General features: G+C 46.1%; 1 protein-coding gene across 19 annotated transcripts in view; it reads right to left on the bottom strand.

Moving 5' to 3' along the window:
• The window catches only part of jakmip3 (Janus kinase and microtubule interacting protein 3), a 30,820-nt gene continuing 12,244 nt past the window's right edge, over positions 1 to 18,576 (bottom strand). The window contains exons 3-24 of one of the 19 annotated variants that reach the window (XM_023820318.2): positions 17,066 to 17,185; positions 14,419 to 14,565; positions 13,894 to 14,025; positions 13,611 to 13,646; positions 13,047 to 13,106; positions 12,377 to 12,496; positions 11,792 to 11,920; positions 11,318 to 11,401; positions 8,531 to 8,593; positions 8,326 to 8,424; positions 8,011 to 8,109; positions 7,846 to 7,905; positions 7,611 to 7,676; positions 7,295 to 7,363; positions 7,123 to 7,200; positions 6,384 to 6,587; positions 5,602 to 5,667; positions 5,192 to 5,235; positions 4,560 to 4,820; positions 3,844 to 3,940; positions 3,021 to 3,113; positions 1 to 921 (exon numbers count right to left, since the gene is read on the bottom strand). In XM_023820318.2, coding sequence (XP_023676086.1) covers positions 4,727 to 4,820; positions 5,192 to 5,235; positions 5,602 to 5,667; positions 6,384 to 6,587; positions 7,123 to 7,200; positions 7,295 to 7,363; positions 7,611 to 7,676; positions 7,846 to 7,905; positions 8,011 to 8,109; positions 8,326 to 8,424; positions 8,531 to 8,593; positions 11,318 to 11,401; positions 11,792 to 11,920; positions 12,377 to 12,496; positions 13,047 to 13,106; positions 13,611 to 13,646; positions 13,894 to 14,025; positions 14,419 to 14,565; positions 17,066 to 17,185 — 1,770 coding nt within the window. In that variant the 3' untranslated portion in view covers positions 1 to 921; positions 3,021 to 3,113; positions 3,844 to 3,940; positions 4,560 to 4,726. Of the gene's footprint in view, positions 922 to 3,020; positions 3,114 to 3,843; positions 4,821 to 5,191; positions 5,267 to 5,601; positions 5,668 to 6,383; positions 6,588 to 7,122; positions 7,201 to 7,294; positions 7,364 to 7,610; positions 7,677 to 7,845; positions 7,906 to 8,010; positions 8,110 to 8,325; positions 8,425 to 8,530; positions 8,594 to 11,317; positions 11,402 to 11,791; positions 11,921 to 12,376; positions 12,497 to 13,046; positions 13,107 to 13,610; positions 13,647 to 13,893; positions 14,026 to 14,418; positions 14,566 to 17,065; positions 17,186 to 18,576 lie in introns of all 19 variants that reach the window. The other 18 variants (XM_023820320.2, XM_023820328.2, XM_023820327.2 and 15 more) reach the window with 18 other exon arrangements.

Genomic DNA, 18,576 nt, shown 5'->3' with positions numbered 1-18,576 from the left:
TTAACCCACATGTGATAACTTTAATTTGCCCTCATTTCATCTATACAGAGAAATACATCTGCTTTCAGTCCAAGTTAACACATCGTGCAAAAAAAACAAAAACCACACCATTCATAATTTTTCTCCAAGAAGGCCATAAGGTCGTAAATTCCTCATAAAAATAATTTAAATTAAGGCAGTTATAGAAGTGCCTGCATAGAACAGTCAATCACTCAGCTTTTAAACTTTCTGACGGTATTGTGAATGAACTCTGCCGTGTACCGTGGAAATGGGAAGGAGCGATGTAGTTACGACACGACCATAATGCTTTACGGTAAAAGCACAGAAGCTACTGAACAAGTAACAGAAGGTAATGAGTGGTCAGCTTGGTTCACACAGGTGAACCTCAAACGCCGGAATCTCTGGACAGAAACAACCACATAGTTACACGTTCACCTCTCAGTTGGGTCTCCCGCACCCAGGACTAACAAGAGGTATGATGCACGCCAATTACAACGAGGACTGGATGCAGCGAGGTACCAGGTAATTGATGCAGAACAGTGAATTGGGTCCACCTTGGAGTCAGCAGTCAAACGCCTGTAGATGTTCAATGGCTTGTCCTCGCCCTTGTATCACAGAGCAGATGTTAGAGGTTGGAGGTTGAGGCCAGGAGACGTCTGTGGTTGAAGCTCGGAGAACGGTTTCCCTCTGAAGAGCCTCTTCCTGTCAGAGCCGATGACGCCCTGGACTGACACCAGTACTAGGATCCAGATCCGAATCCCTTGATTTATAGGAGATGGCCGCGCCTGATGTCAGAGCAGTAACTGCCTGGTGGCAAACGCCGGCCCTGATTGGCAGCAGTTTCTAGTTGGCAGGAGAATCCTGGCAGTGCAAACAGCTGGCAAGAGAACATCCTTGTTTCCTGCTACTAAGACCATCTCCCTGAAAGAAGATGTGAAAACACCATAAAAACCACATATTGCTCCAAGGTGTCAACATCAGCCATAAAATGTCACTATTACATAGTAGTTACATAATTATTTGCACCACGCTCTAACATTGTGGGCCCAGCTTGTTACATTTTAAAATGCATCCATACACCCACATATTTGGGTTATGCAAGATCCACAGGTACCTGACATATTACTTGTAGTATAAGAGCCTTAAATTTAAAACTATGTGATACAGCCTACCAGTAGAGTACACCTTTGACAGTTACTGCGTGACTGAAGCAAGTGTTGATGTCTTCTCAGAGATGAAGCAGACTTATTTTGCATTAATGCTGAAGCACCATTTTCCTTAAGTTAGGAGGACATACATGTTGTATGAAGAGGCTCACAAGCTAATCTCCTGTGGAATCATATCTACATGGTCCAGAAGGTTATGGACGTATCACCAATATGTAAGCAGGATGCAGCTTCTTATGTAACGAAATGATGGTCTTCTGGGTATCTGCGTGTCACATGTCCGCCCACCACACCTGACAGTCCTCTGGTGCCTCTGACGGAATCACCAGCTGATGTCAATTATCTACTTCCCACGATCAATTAGAAGTCAGTCACGGTCCATCTGGCCACTCTGAGGGCACCCAAAAGGCAGGAGAGTCACCGGCGCCATATGGCTCAGATTACCAGAGTCTTGGGAATTGCTGAATCAGGCCAAGAGGTGTTTAAAGGCCATTAACTGGAAAATTACGAAGACCACCCTTGGTATATTCTGTGAAAAACAAACACTCAGTAATGTACCTGCACCAAATACTATTGCCAAAAGGAGAGGGAATAAATTGAAATGACAAAGAATTCGTATTATCTATGTGTGTTGCCCCTGACTGTTACTCTCTCACTCTTACATCCGTTGAGATGAAACTATTGAGAATCTTTGTAGCGGGAGCAGCAGAGTGAAGTCTACCGGTTTAATAGGATTATATACGGGCTGGTGGATTAACAGCGGGAACAAGGATGTCCATCGCGTGCCCCCCTGTGCAGTGTGAAAGGTAGAAAGCTCTGAAGATATTCTGTATTTCACTGTTTTACCCTCTTTATTTAAAAATCACGAAAAATGTACTAAGAAATACATTTTCTAATGTACTAAGAAAACCAAATTAAGATTTAGGCAGGCTGCCCTTTGTGACCCAGAGCTGATTTGAGTGCTTTGTTACGTTGCTGATCGGACCACAAGAATGAACGGCGCGAGTGGCTGTAGGTCGTACTATCTGGGGTCTCAGAGAGGGGTCTGGAATGTCCCCTGACAGCAGTACTTGAAGTGGGCCGGAACGCAGCGGAACGCAGTTCCGGAACTTCTGTATTTTCGTCTTTTGGGTTCCGCCACTTTTTTCTGCGTTCCGGTACTTACTGAAACTGATCCGACGCAGCGACAGTGGCCCGAGAAAATTAGAGTTCCTGCACTTATTTTTTCCCACTTCAAGCACTGCCTGGCAGAGACCTACATTTTAACGGAGGCGTTTTCTGCCTCGCTGCTGGCGTGATTTTGGCTGAGCCTTTTAAGGCTTTGAGAGGGGCTATTCAAAAATAAATACCGTGCACTTTAATCATCCATGTACAACATTCATATATATACGGTAACCAACAAACAGCAATAAACAGTACATTATAGCCAATATTGCATGTCGTCGATTTCTCCACGCAAAATTCAGTTGTAATAGTGATTTTAGGCAAATTTAATTTGTGGATTTTAGAAATATTTTCCCTGTTCTCAAGCTTGTTCCAGAAAAGTTGGACTATGCCAGTGTTTCTGAAACATTAGTGGCCTAGCTGATACTGTAAGAGCGTAGCAGACGCGATTCTGTGACACATGCTACCCGCCATTGATCGGCTGGATAAATGCGACAGATGCGGCTGAGCAAACGTTTGCATGCAAAATGCAAATATCATTCAGCCTGATTAGCGTGTAGCACAGATCACCCCCCTCGAAGAACAGCAAGCCGGGGGCGGCGTCTCTTTTTTCGTATTCCAGTAAGAAACAAACTGGAACACTAGGGGCTGGAAACTGGATCAGCTGAATTGTCTCTGTAGGCTACTTACTTGTTGGAGGAAAATCCTCCGGAGAAAATCTGTTCGTACATTCTCGGGTGATCCAGTGCCAAGTGAAGACTCTCGTATTGACCTCAAACCCTGCTGAAACAGCGGAGGGGCAAAATCAAATTTAATACGCCCGAATCTGGTTTGTGGAAAGCAAAAAGCATTAAAATGTTTTGACTTATCAAATTACTGCAGAACACTGATAATCCGTTTAACTTTCAGGTATTTTCAGCATTCCTTATGGAAGTGACTTTCGTTATAATTTTAGCCATAATCTATAATCACGTAAATGAAGCTTCTGTCCACTTATCCAGGACAGAATTGCTGGGTTTATTCAAAATAATAGAAAATATAAAGTTTCGATATTGCAAATGGAGCGCCACGGCCGCTCAGTGGGTGCCTTTGCATGGGTTTCACCACCGTTGTATGTATGCGTGTTCTCCCCGATTTCTCTGGGAACTCTAGAGTTAAAATGCATGCAATTATGCTAACTGCGGTCTCTAATTTGCCCATAGTGTGAGATTGTGTGTGTGTGTGTACTGTCTATGTGTATTTGACCTGTCCAGGTTGTACCTTGGCCAAGTATTGCTTGGGATAGGGTTCACACCCCCCACCCCCCCAGCGAGACCCTGACCCGTATGAGCGGTTAGAAAGTCGATGGATTTGGTTTATTAAAAAAGTTTTTCTTGTTGGACCATTAAAACACACGCCATCAAAATAGATGAAAAAAATTTGGTTTATACTTATTTTTTTAAACAAAATGTCAATCAGCATCTCAACTAAAACACCTGTACGCAAAGTACAGTACGCAACGCTGCATCCTTACCTTTGAATCGGTTTCGTTGTATGAATCAAGGTCACTGTAACGTGAAAGCTTACAGTTTGCTTCTTTATTTTCCAGATACGGAGCATCGCTCATTTGACTGTATAATCAAGGATCACATCGCATTCATTCACGCATTCAAACGACTTTTTATTTCCTCGCGTCTCCAGTTGTTCTGTTCGCCTGTGTACCTGCTGCCTGGACCACGGGACAGGCTTCGGTCCTTTAACGACTGCTTATTTCAGGCTTCCTCACAACAGCACTTTAATAGTAATTGTCTCAAAAGCACCACGTGAATGAGGTAAATGTTTCGGGCCAAATAAAAGCCTCAGCGGCTTTATTTTTGCTTGAGATTTCTTCAATTCAAAACTGTCCGTTCATAGGTCGTTTACCGTTTCGATAAATTTATTTAAATCTGAATTAAACACAAAGGGAAAAAAAAGACATTGATGATTCCATTGTTTGGCATATATTTAGTTTCAAACACTAATATTGAGGACCCTAATCCACCGTATCTGGCCACCGGGAATCACGGAACACAGGGAGCTGGCCAGGTCCGTCTCTCTCCTCCTTCATGCTTCCACATGGAAGCAACCCGTTATACCGCCTGCTTAGCAGGGACAATAAAGCGTCGTTTAAAAAGTCCTTTAATTCCCATGCAGGATGATTTCTAATCTGCCTCCAAGGGGCGATCGTCTCTCCGGGTTTCGAAAGGATACATCGCAAAAAAGTGTTTGAAATCCTCTGGGGTCCAGGACAAAGCTTTGGAGTATTTCCGTGGATTTAGAAACGCGCTTGAGGGCAATGTCACGTATTTTGGCCGCTTTTCCACAAACACAGAAAATCTTCACAAACGAGCATGTACATAGTAAGGGGGAATCTTGGGTCAAATCCCGTCGTATTTCGTAAGACGCCGAAAAAATATTTGCAGACCTGGTAACCGAAGAACAAAGTACCGTCGTACACAGGTATTTAAGCACCTGTATGAAATAAAAATGTGTAAGTTAAATATGTTCTCTACAATAGAACACATGGTAACACTTTACTTGAAAGGGCCAAAATCATGCAGTAGTACACTTTCAAAGTATTAATTAACCAGAAACTAAGTGTTAGTTACATAATGATTTCCTATATAGTCATCATTAATAAATCATTATTTCATGCAGTTACTATATTTCATGATTTTTACTTGAGTAGTAACTGAGTTACTAAGTTACTTGTACTCCCTTAAGTGTTACAGAGCACATTAAATTATATTATTAATATGTTACAAATCCACCCATCCATCATGATTTCCTTAAAGACTTTAACATGATTATTTTCATAATGGAAGGAGCTTAAACAAACCTACCCACCTCCTCGATTTGCTGGAAAACTACGACCAAAGAATGAAGGCTAAAGAAAAAAACAAAAATAAAAATAAAAACTAAAGATGGGGTTGAAAATGGAAAGAAGACAGAGAAGAGAGTTATTACGCCACATCGGCCTACGTAAAATGTGCAAAAAAAGGTAGCTGAGGAGTGTCACACATTACGCACTTTTTACGTTTAGAAAAAATGTGGTGACACACATAGCATTTCAGGGCATTCAGACAAAAAATAAATCTTTGGTTGTGTTGTAATGTTTCCTACATCTTGCATCCAAACAAGTTTGTTTATTCTAAACATAAGGTACAGTTTGACTTCACGCAATCTTTGAAAAATGATACATCGTAATGAATACTTCATTATTTTTATATCCTGTATTAGCACAATCTGGTACCTTTTCCTCCAGTTCTTTTATCTGTCGTTTCTGTGCTTCTATCCACTCTTCTAGTTCTTTTATTCTCTGTAGAAAATACATTTTAAAAAGTGTGATTACACACCTGCCACAGAGGTGAACAGAAGGGGAAGCCTGAGTATTGCCTGTTTAAAAAAAAAGTGAATTTCAGCAAAGCCACTGACCAGCTTATATATACCTGTGCAACACTTGATGGGAAAGAGTAGTTCAATGTACTGGTTAAAACACACAGTGTGCAAAGGGGAAGGGGGGGCTGCCATTCCTCTGAGGAAGCGGAGTCATGTGACTAAAGTGGGTGGGGCTAGATGGTCCGCCCGCCCTCATCTTTGAGCTTGAATCTATTTGAATCCCATAATCCACAGTAGACATGCATGAAGATAAATTATTTCACTTTCAGTGCCAAACCAACAGCATTGTTCTTCCTCGCTACTGTGGTGTGACTGTAGCTCGAGGGAATTTCCTCTTACACAAATATGTTGAGGGCAGATCAGAAAAATGATTGGTTCAGAGAGATAACCAACCCGATTGTAGACTGGGTTTAAGCAACTAGAGGAGGTGGAACCAAAACACCTGATTAGTTGGTTCCACCATCTCTAGTTGCTTGGATCACCTGCTCTACAATCTGGTTGGTCATATCTCTGAGCCAATCAGTTTTTGATCTGTCCTCAACATTTTTGTGTAAATAAAATCCCCATGAGCATGACTAACATCTGCTGAATCTTGAACCCAGACTTTCTGGTGGCATTCGGAATGCTGCCCCCTACCTGCTGGGCATGGTGGAGCAGCTCCATCCTCTCTCGCAGAATCTGGGCGTCTCTCTCCCTGAGTTCGCTCATCACCTGCCTCTTCCACTGCTCCACAGACCTCCGTAGCGTCTCCTGCTCCTCTTCCGACAGCAACTCTGAAACCTTGGCTCCTGCTTCCTGCTGCAGAGCGTCAAACAGCATGGCCTCCAGCTCGAGGATTCTCTGTTAGGGTGGGTAAGGTAAATGGGAGATGTGCATGCTTTTATAAAAGCAACCACTAGGTGGCGGTGCAAAACAAAACAACAGTCTATCCGCTCACCCTGAGTAGCTTTCTAGCAGCAGTTAAGTACTTTCTATGGTGGATATGGAAGGATGTATGCATTACCACCAAGTGTCCACAAGGTGGCAGAGCCAAGGCTATGATCACGCTTCTCTCACTCATGCCTGCAGTTACAGAATTCCATCACCAGATGGCACAGTGGAAGACAAAGTCCTATACATTCCTGTATCCAAAAGCAACCGTATATCCATCAGAAGACCTTTATACGAGTTATTCTGTAAATGACCATTATGTGCGTGGTATTGTTAAACCTCTTTTTATCTGCTTAGTCCAAAATAACCTTTCCAGATTCACACAAGCAAAAGGCAAAGACTTTCTTCAAAAGAATGCATAAAGCATCATGAAAAAAAAAGCATTTTGTGAATAATTAAAATCAACAGCACAAAAGTAGGAAAAATGCTGGGAAAATGGCCTCACTTTGTGCGCCTGATCCATCGACTGCTTCCTGAAGTCCAGCTCTTCATCCAGATATCCCTTCTGCTTGCTGAAGTGAACCTTCAGGCGAGAACAGAACACGGTGAAGGTCCCCTTCTAACTACAGGAAAACTGAGCGCGACATCAGACTGCGTGGCTCTGCTGACGTGGTTACCTTCTCGTTCTCGATGTCCAGCATTTTCTGCTGCAGAGACGATTTGGTGACCTCTATCTGCTCAAGCCACTGTAAACACAAATTGTGGTCAAGAGCGTTACAGATGTAATTAGGGACAACAGTCGCAGTATCACCAAAGGCACACTGGAGAAACTGTTTTAGACTGGGTTAGATCTTATAATTTCGGATACTGATAAATGGGAGCCAACCTGACCACCAGAAATCCATAAAAACATTACGTTTATTTAACTTAATAATTCACCCAGAGTCTTCTCAAACAAAATAAAACAAAAAGCTGGTCATCTATGAGGGATACCTTTTCAGCCAAGGTTAATACAGTCCTAGCGTGGATAACGACCACTTGCTCGTCATTGGTCAGGTTCTGTGGCACGAGGACAGAACACAAAACATACGTGAATGGCATTGACATGCAAGGTGGGGAAAAAAATGGAAATTGGGCACGCAGTCGCAGACGGCCGCACGGGCCCCCTGAACGGCAAAAACACGGAACACACACATGTACGTACGCGTACGTAGGAAAAACAACATACACTTACGGCGTTATCCCCAAGAATGTCCAGCTTTTTCATGAGCTCTGCGATGGCGATGTCCTGACGGGGCAGGGGGAAGGGGGAGACTCACGATCAAGATGGGGCATTTACACGGAAAAGGCGCAACGTTTTGGGGACAGGAGCCGCGACAGTGCGGAAACTCACGGTGACGCCCTCCGCCTGGCAGTAGACCTGCAGAGGGCTCACGCCCTCCGCAAAGTGGATGGTGTGGAAGTTGATGGCCGGGGACCTCCTCTCACGATCCTACAGGGGGTGTTCCCGTGACACAACGTCGTTCGTTACACTTGTGCTACTCATTTGCTTATTTAATTAGGAGACACCAACCAATCCCCATCAAGGTCAAGCAAATCGCCATTTTCTCGTAGCAGGAATACCGAAGCTGTGGAAATCGTTATCGCTCCGGTCGATAAAAGAGCCAAGCGCAGTTGCCATGACGATCATGCTGCCTTCCCACCTCACCTCCAGCTCCAGGATGCGGAATTCTAGGAGTTCGTTTTGGTCTTTCGCGTCCTGGATGTCGTGCTTCAGACGCGATTCCTCCGTCTGCATCTGCTTGATCTGTGAGGAACCGGTAGCAGATTTCGACACGCACAAGAAATACGGGAAATACACCGCAAGTATATTTCACCAAAGCGGGAGAGGATCTTCATCCTGACTGACCCACCTTATCCAAAAGCTCCTGGTTTCTCCGGTATAACGCCTGCTTCTCCTCTATCCACTTCACGTCCTTTGAATGCACAAGCGACAACATGATTAGTCACTGCGCGGTGGAAAAGGCACCGCCGGTCCGCCGGTACAGCAATCCATCTCCGATACAGGCTCTGACACAGACGACATCTTCACCCTCCCCAGTACTGCTCCTGGAGCTTATAAGTCCCTTTCGCCACATCTCAAATCCGGAAGGTCTTAAAAATGGAACCCCTGGCTTTGTGCCTCTGTATTTATTGCCTGCCTCTAGGTATAGGCTCCAGCACGGTGGCAGTTACTCTCCCAGACCTTGAGGAAAACACACGCAGGGTCTCTCTTCCTGGGGGAGCTTGTTCCCCTATTTCCCCAGCGGACACTGGCTGCAGAGGCCCAGATGGGGTTCTTGGGCAGCGACCGCGCGCCGGGCCGATCCCGCCACAGGAACCACGCGGCGAGCAGAGCGCCGAAGGGGACGGCAGCCGTGTTCGCACTTTTTGGGTAAACAATCACTGAAGGTGACAATGTGAATGGTGCTATTCAGCACAATAATAATAATAAAAAACCTGGCCAGCGAGTCAGAGGCACAGCCGGCACGGTGTGAGTCAGAGTTTACTGAAAAGAACCAAAAAGACATTTATACAGAAAAACAACAGGAGGGAAGAGTAGGTGAGACAGGGAGAGTCACCTACTCTGCCTCTCCATGAGGGACTTGACTCTGCCTCCTTTAGTGGCTGTACTGTGCCCATGAAAATTTAGACTATGCCAGTAAGTGTGCTTTTGTCATAATAATAATTTTAATAATAACCAATTCATCTTTCATATCCACTTGCTTAGGCGCAGGGGTCCAGCGTGTATCTGGGTGCAATGCAGGGAATAACCCAGGACGGGGTGCCCTCTAGAGGCCGGCATGGGAATAGGGAAAGCGGAATTCCGCGGGAATGGGGAAAAATATTCCCGTGACAGCAGCATGAATGGAGATGATCTTTACGGTATTCCCGTGGGAATGATGGTAAAATGCGCGGTAATGAAACTGCTCATATATGCATATTCTTGTATCTGCTATATTAATTATAATTCCTTTAGCTGTTATTTGTGCAGCATAACTGGTGCCAGTGTCAAGTGAGTCATCTAATACTTCAAATATTTAATGGCAAATGTGGACGTGTTTAATTTTACACTATAATGATGGTGTGTTGATGAACATGGGTATGGGGCGGGGAAGGTTTGGATGTTCATGGGGATGGATGAAGATAGATATCATCCCTGTGCAGTTGTCCTCAGGCACTCTGCTGCCCCCTGCTCATGGGCCTGCCCCGCAGCCCCGGTCGCCTGCCCCGCAGTCCCTGTCGCCTGCCCCGCAGCCCCGGTCGCCTGCCCCGCAGTCCCTGTCGCCTGCCCCGCAGCCCCGGTCGCCTGCCCCGCAGTCCCTGTCGCCTGCCCCGCAGTCCCTGTCGCCTGCCCCGCAGCCCCGGTCGCCTGCCCCGCAGTCCCTGTCGCCTGCCCCGCAGTCCCTGTCGCCTGCCCCGCAGTCCCTGTTGCCTGCCCCGCAGCCCCGGTCGCCTGCAGCCCCTGTCACCTGCCCCGCAGTCCCGGTCACCTGCCCCGCAGTCCCGGTCGCCTGCCCCGCAGCCCCGGTCGCCTGCAGCCCCGGTCGCCTGCCCCGCAGCCCCGGTCGCCTGCAGCCCCTGTCACCTGCCCCGCAGTCCCGGTCACCTGCCCCGCAGTCCCGGTCGCCTGCCCCGCAGTCCCGGTCGCCTGCCCCGCAGTTCCAGTCGCCTGCCCCAGAGCCCCTGTCTTACACTGCCTCCCTGTCCTTCAGTCTTCGGTCTGGCCTTTCTGCATAAGCGCAGCCCAGCCAGGCCTCTGGCATTATCTGACTCCAGCACTCTGACTCAGCACACGGCACTCAGGGCTTTTCACCGCTAAGACAATGTGGCCCAAAAAGGGAGCAGCTAAGTGCTTTAGTTCAGGAAAGGTGAGGAGAGGGGCGAACGTGGACCCGGGCGCGACGCCAGTCCCCCCATCCCCTCATTGCAGGGCGGCCCAAACGAGTGAGCGATGTCCTGACAGCCTTTTTATGCAATCATGGAACGCATGCCAGATGCAATTCAATTTCACAACAGACCACATTAAAGGCAGGGACGAAATCCATTTTATGTCAGCTGACATAAAATTCCGAGGTAATGCTTGGAATGCTTTGAAATGTCAACACTGCCTTTAAAAATATGGAAACGAGCATGACTTCCCTCTTCTCATTTGGTGAGGCAGGTAAGGCCGAACGGCTCCATTAATGCTTTCATCTAATTAAACGGACATCCCTGTGACGAAAGCGTGTCTCTTCAGTAACGGTGGAAAACCACTGACACAAGTAAGAGAACCAACGGAAAGTCTGAAGCCAGACAGTATGGCATATAAAAATCTAACAGTAAGTAACTTCAATCTGACCCTCAGCTGTTGAGGTCTTGGAGAAGCATATAAAATTCAATTCGATTAATTTTATTAGCATCCTTCCGCCTGCAGTGAACCCAAAGCACTTATCCAGATGTATTGATAGACTAAGCAACGTTTTTTTACTGATGCATCTCTTACCCCCCCTGCAAATATGACAGTTTCTATGCACCAAAGACACTGCAGGGAGTAGAAACTGCCTAGGGTGACCAGCAGATGCACTGCATTGGCAACAATGGAACACAGAATGCAGCGGTTTCTGGCGCAATTGATTCCCGTGACGTCCAGCAGGGGGCAGAGTGCTTGGGCTACTTGCCTGGCCTTGGTGTGCCATAGCGAGCTCCAGGTCTTCGATTCTCGTCTGGTATCGCATGAGCTCAGCTTGCATCTGTTCTCTGGTCTGAGGAGCAAGATGAACAGACAGACGAGCAGAACATCCATCTTGCTGAATTACCAACCAATTAAACCGAACATCGTCTGCTGGGATGACTAGGTAACTCTGCACTTTTTTGAGGGCAGTAAACATTTGCACTGAAATCAAGCCACAGATTATCAATATTTGGCGACCTTCTGTGAATCTCTTACTTAAAACCCTCAAATGCAAATTCTATACTGTGAAACTGGTCAGGGGTCAGTTGATAAGTGTATACGACCAAGGATTAAACGACCGTAAATTAAGAGTGAACGACACACAACAAAAAACGAATGCTTAACCTGCTTAGCATTAGCATGCTAATGAGAAATGAGTCTGTGGGCAGCTCGGCATGTTACCCTGGCAGCCTCTGCTTACCTTGACTTCCCTCTCGGCGTCGAACGTCCCTCCGACCTGCTCCTGAAGCAGAGCGTAAGCCCGCTGGAGGGCCTGGTACTCCATGGTGAGCTGCCGGAAGCGCAGGTCCGTCTCCTCCTTCATCATGCCCTGGAAACACGAGCAGCAGAGCGATTTCTTCCCCATCGTGAGATACTTCCTCCCCTTCACACAACACTGTCGCCGTCAGCTCTCTGTGACGCCAAGTAGCACGTCGCCGCTACGACGTCACCATGTTGTAGAATCGAGATTCACTCAGCCGAGATGACCTCTGCTACCTGCCTGCTCTGGGTCAACGAGGTTAGATGGATTTTGATTGACTGCCCATGTGCAGGATGGTAAGAATGTAGAGAATAATAAGAACGTGTTCTGGGACCTCTACACAGTGTCTGTACGTTTAAAACGAGGTCTCTGCATGACGTCAGCATTTAGGAGATGACTACACTACGTCCGTACGTATTTTCAACATTCTTCTAACTCCGAGGAAACAATCCGGGCAGATTGTTTCGGATCCCGGAACTTACTAGACAGACGTACATGTAGCAGAACGGAGCCTGATGCTCTCACCTCCTCCAGATCGTCATCCGGGGTGCATGGCGTCCGGTCTGTGTGGTAGGAGATCGAGGAGCCGTCCGAATCCACGGAAGCTTCTTCATCGTAGCCGAAAAACGTCTCCACCACTGGCTTCTAGGCAAAATCACCAGAAGTCATACAGGTGTCCAAGATGGAGCCCACGAGCATAGCTGCCATCCAGCAAGCTTCTGTTTGTTTTTACCTTTTTTGTATCTATTTATCATTTTCTGTGCTTTTAAATACCCGTACCATTGTCTGCATCTACTGCTGTTTGCTGTACTATTGTTTTGAGTTCCCTGATCCTAGCAGCGTTAAAGCAGGACCATCATTACAGCGCCGGTAACCGGTCCGAGCCTCACTTGGCAGGTGTACCGGTTCTGTGAAAGCGAGCATTCCAGCTGTCAGTTTCCGATTGTTTTAACAATCTACGGCCACCATGCGGAACAGGAGGAGTGCTGCCTGGCTCAGCTCCAGGTCCCCTATCGATCGCACACTTCGCTCCCCCGACGTTTCGTGGTCTGCTGCACACCTGTTTTGACTGCTCCCGCCGTCACAGACCACTTGTCGGGTGGTTTCTGTTTTAATGCCTCCCATCTGGACTCTCTCACAAACGCAACTCAGCAGAGCAGCAGTAAAACTGCATGCTGTCAAATCTGGTCCCTACCTTACAGGGCTTAATGAACTTCTTCCTCTGTCGGCGATACCTCAGCAACATGTCTCGTTCCTGGAAGAGAGGGGTGGGACCTTCAGTCCTTAAAAGGCAGCACCCACAACACCCACCACAGCACCCACCACAGCACCCACCACAGCACCACACCCCCAAGTAAACCATCATAATGGGCGCAACAACCCCAGGAAATATAGATTTGGGAGTATAAGGGAGATGCATAAGTAGACAGAAACAATCACCACACCCTTTAGGGTAAAGGGACAAAGCATCCACAACATACTCAGTTGCTCCACCCTGAGGTGACACAGGTGTAAAACATGATAAATTGCAGCCAATCATATGAAAATTATAATTCAAAGTCAGCTGACCAGGACTAGCATACATTTCCATATTAATGACAATGAATGGCCAGTACACTATACATTTATGTTGCAAAGTAGTTTTGGCGTATAGTGTCATGGTGTTTGTTATAGTGTTATGTGATGTTTCATGTATTTACCTTTGAAAATAAGGAATTATAATAAGAGGAATAATAATTATTATTAACAGAAAACTTACTATCACGCTTTTCACGTATCCAGCCGTTTCAAATGCCTAAAAAATGTCAAAAATGCTCAAGAAACACTTTGAAGTGCAAGACATCAAATAAGGTAAGACTATAAACTGTCATGCAGCTGAAATGCAATTTAAACATGCGTTTTCTAGCATCATAGTGTAGCGTGAAATAGATCAACATGCTTCTGGAATATGAGAGCAAATACAGTAAGTCTCCAGGTCTGAAACACTAAGGGCTACAGAGACAAATGGTTCACTATGTGCAGAAGGAAGAAGGGGTTTCTACTTTGGACAGGTCGTCGATGATGTTCTGCTGCTCAGCAACCTGCAGCCGTAGGAACTCGATCTCCCGCTCTTCCTGACTTTGGTCGAGGTCGTTCAGAGAGCTGGGTCGCCGAATCGTCCCGACCTTTTCCCTCTGCGAGTCAGTGTGGAGGAATTACATAATTTTACTCATTAAAACAGCTGAATATAGCAGCATATTTTGTGTTGCTGCTTAGAGAACCCTGATTTGAAACCGTTTCCTAAGCAGTACAGTATATTTGTTAACTTAATATGTATTAATATCCTTTAGGCATCCCTTGGGAACTAAAAAATTCTCAATGACCATAACAAGACATTACCATGTTATTCAGTGTTGGACAGAGTACCTTAATTCTGGATTTAGACAATCACCTAAATGCTGATAGCTACCGGACACGGAATTTAGCCAACCAAGTGAGTCAAATGAAGGAATCTGGGATATCCCAACTCTGGATATCCAGGCCGTTTATGAATCATGAGCATGAATGGGCGGAGACGGCCCGCGCACCATCTCGATGTTCTCCTGCGTGACGAATCTCAGCTTGTTCTCCATGCGTCTGAAGGCGTGGGCCAGTTCCTCGTTCTTCCTGCTCAGCCGTCTGTTCTTGTCCAGCAGGGGCTTGTACTGGGCCTCGGCCTCCCGCAGACGCTTGAGCTGCGCAGACACACGCGCGGGAGCGCAGTTAGTGCGTGCGCACACACAAAGAACGCCTTCAGCTCCAATCACAAAGAGCTAAATCCTCTAAACGGAAACACAAGGCTGCAATATCCTACGAGGGACCAAAAAGTTAGGAAAAAGAGAAGGGGCGATTCTGGGGGTTTTTTAGGATGAGGGGGACATAATTCATACAGAGGGGCCAACTTAATCATTAGCCAATGATATATTTCGAATCAGTTAGTGACAGGGGAGGGGGTTCCTCCTGGGACCAATCAGCTTTCGGCTGGGGCCATTGCTCCTATGGCTCTGCCCCTGTATACACCCCCCAAAAAAAAGAGACCAGTGTGTTGCATTTTCCTCTGAAGGGAACCTGTAAGCTGCAGTGATAAAACACCCATGTTGTCATCCTGCTTCCTTCACAGCTGATCCATCACTCACTGTCCAAGATAAAGCTGGTCTCCGTCTTCTGAGACAAGCCCCGAGCTCCTCCACACCGAGCTCCTCGTGTCCCCCAGCCAGGGGCTTGGCGCCCCCACACCCCAGTGCACAGTGCATCTCCTCAGCTTCCCTAAGTGTTAATGTCACCAGGCACGAGGGGCCACTTCACTGCTGCCCAAACCCTACATCGCCTTTACTCATAATCGGCTCTTTTTTAAAAATCACAGTAAAGCTTGTGCAGTATGTTTGCAGTAAATAATTCATACTTCGATTGCAGCCCCTCCCCCCCCTAACCCCTCCCCCCCTCGTGCATTCACAGGGGCAGGAAAAGCACCAGGAGAATACCACCACAGGGCAGCGCAAGCTCATTAACACACTTCTATTTTTATATAGCATGCTAATAAAGGATCTGGATTCGTCATACCAGCAGCAGCCCTCATCGTAATGAAGATTTTGTATGTAATACACATATGTAATGTAAACCAAATGCAATACAACATTCAGTACGAAATATATCTATCATTATCCCTTATTAGTTACTCAATCACAAGCATCCATCTATCTATCTATCTAAGTTGACATTTTTTTTGGAAAAGGTACAGAGAGACATCCCTGTCTTCCCTGCAGTGATACTTTTCTTGACACTTACTATCGGATTACGCTAACAGAAACTGTCAGAAGTATTTTAAAACATTGTGTGGTATCATGCGAGTACCGCAGCTGGCAATTTTTTCCAGTTACAGAAAGTGGGCGGTAAGAAATGTAGATGGATGCAGATCGTTTTATGGCATTATGTCACTTTTCTGTAACAAGAAAGTTGCTTATAAATAACAGCAATTATTCTGGAGGTATCACAGAATGACACTTAAAAAGTCTTTTAAACCACACAATCACCTGAAAATAGGCATGATATATTTTTAAATAAAACACTTAATGTTTTGGGCACAAGGATACAACTTTTCAAAGTTTCCGTGCACTTTCTGACATCCACATTTGACAAAGAAATAATTTTGAGTCACTAACTGTAAAGGCAGTGATGAGAATCTTCAATAACTGTTAAGTTACATAGGCAATGAGTGGACCATTGTGAAGGGCATGGTTCACTCACTAGCTGTGAAAGACAAACTTTGCAATGGGGACTGTGAAAGATGGAGGAATGCAGTGGAATGCAGGAGGAATGCAGTGATGGGGACTTAGTGAAAGGTGAGGGTCACTCACTAACTATGAAGGATAAAGGCAGTAATGAGGACCTTGTGAAAGAATGTTCACTCATTAACCGTGAAGGAGGAATGCAGTGATGGGGACTTAGTGAAAGGTGAGGGTCACTCACTAACTGTAAAGGATAAAGGCAGTAATGAGGACCTTGTGAAAGAATGTTCACTCATTAACCATGAAGGATAAATGCAGTGATGGGGACTTTGTGAAAGATGAGGGTCACTCACTAACTGTAAAGGATAAAGGCAGTAATGAGGACCTTGTGAAAGAATGTTCACTCATTAATCGTGAAGGAGGAATGCAGTGATGGGGACTTAGTGAAAGGTGAGGGTCACTCACTAACTGTGAAGGATAAAGGCAGTAATGAGGACCTTGTGAAAGAATGTTCACTCATTAACCGTGAAGGAGGAATGCAGTGATGGGGACTTAGTGAAAGGTGAGGGTCACTCACTAACTGTAAAGGATAAAGGCAGTAATGAGGACCTTGTGAAAGAATGTTCACTCATTAACCGTGAAGGAGGAATGCAGTGATGGGGACTTTGTGAAAGATGAGGGTCACTCACTAACTGTAAAGGATAAAGGCAGTAATGAGGACCTTGTGAAAGAATGTTCACTCATTAACCGTGAAGGAGGAATGCAGTGATGGGGACTTTGTGAAAGGTGAGGGTCACTCACTAACTGTAAAGGATAAAGGCAGTAATGAGGACCTTGTGAAAGAATGTTCACTCATTAACCGTGAAGGAGGAATGCAGTGATGGGGACTTTGTGAAAGGTGAGGGTCACTCACTAACTATGAAGCGTGAAGGTAGTCGTGGGGACTTGGCGAAGGCCGCGTTTCACTCACCAGCTCGTTGCGCTCCTCAGACAACAGCGCATTGCGGTCCTCCAGCTTGCGTATGATGGCGCTCAGTTCGGCGATTTTGAGCTGGAAACGGCGAGCGTCCTTTTCGTCCAACTGCTGTTCCTAAAATGAAGACCAACTGCAGATAACTGCAACCTCAGCACTTTTTCCCATTACTGGGGGGCGGGAACTATATAATCACACCAATGGCCTCAATGAAGCCCGGAGATACTGGACCCCTCCTCCCCCAGGGCTTTTAATGGGCCCAGTAGCGTTCAGAAAGGACCACTGGTGTGACACGACTGTAAGATGGAGCCTGTTGTGATGAGATCATTAGATGCTATTGGGAGGTAGGAACAATGTGCAAAGAATGGAAAGTGGACTGAGGATCTGTGAGTGTCTGAGTGGGGGGGGGGGGGGCGGGGGTGCAGGAGGGAGAGAAATCCAGGCCGCCTTACACACAAATAACAAAATATTTCATACCTGACATATGTAGGTTTGCCTTTAGCGTTTAAGCACAAGCATATAATGCAACTGGAGTGACAAAAATATATAAAGGATTTCCTCTGTCTCCACTCATTAAAATTATACACTCTCCGCATTATGCTAATGGTTTAAAAAAATTTCACAATTAGAAAATAAAAAAGCAAAAGCAAGTCATCCACAAATTCCTTATTCGGCTGGTGCAGGAGACCCCAATGGTCGTAAATGAATCTTAGATGATCCTTAGAGCATCTGAAGTGTATCTACATTAGGAAACAAACTGATGAGCCTCCAAGTTCTGCCGGACAGCACATGGTCAGCCGGCTACACAGGCAGAACAAAAACAAAGTGACTAAAAAAAGGACGGAGTCTCAACACGCAACAAAAACTGTGCTGGAAAAAGTATTTTACAGGTAAGAGACGTATTGCTTGCAATCTGTGAGCTGGAACGCAACATTTTCCATGCTGGGAGAAGGATTATATGAGTATATATTAGTGTGCTGAAGATTCAGGGAGAGAGAGACAATGTCTGGGGGAATCTCTGTGTGCCTGAGATTAATGCTTGGGGAAAAAAAATAAATGCTGTGAACCAAATATTCTAATTCTGTGAAGGAGGCAGGATGGAGTACGCCCTTTAATTTTCATTCTGGACAGATGGTGGGCAATCTGGCAAAAGTAACACATTGTTTCTGCAATTGCTCAAGTTTGGGGTGACGGTGGGGAGGGAGTTCACCCAACAGAAAGTGGGCTGCAGAACAGGAAGGGGAAGTGGGCGTGGTTAAAACGAGTGGACGTGGTCAAAACGAGGGGGCGTGGCAAAACGGGGGGGCGTGGTTAAAATGAGGGGCGTGGTTACAATGGGGGCGTTGTTGAAAAGGAGGGCATTTACAGGACTGGCCTCTCTGAATAATGACGAAATACAAAATAACCACTCTGCAGATCAGTCAGACTGTCGGCGTGTACCGAGTTTCGAGCCGGCCAGCGCACACTGGCTGTATCTGAGCTACATCCGGCCTAAAGATGGTGCGCGG

Source organism: Paramormyrops kingsleyae, chromosome 20 (genome assembly GCF_048594095.1).
Source record: "Paramormyrops kingsleyae isolate MSU_618 chromosome 20, PKINGS_0.4, whole genome shotgun sequence".
NCBI classification, from domain to species: Eukaryota; Metazoa; Chordata; class Actinopteri; order Osteoglossiformes; family Mormyridae; genus Paramormyrops; species Paramormyrops kingsleyae.
Note: the sequence above shows the minus strand (reverse complement) of the source record. Positions and strands in the feature narration are given on the sequence as shown.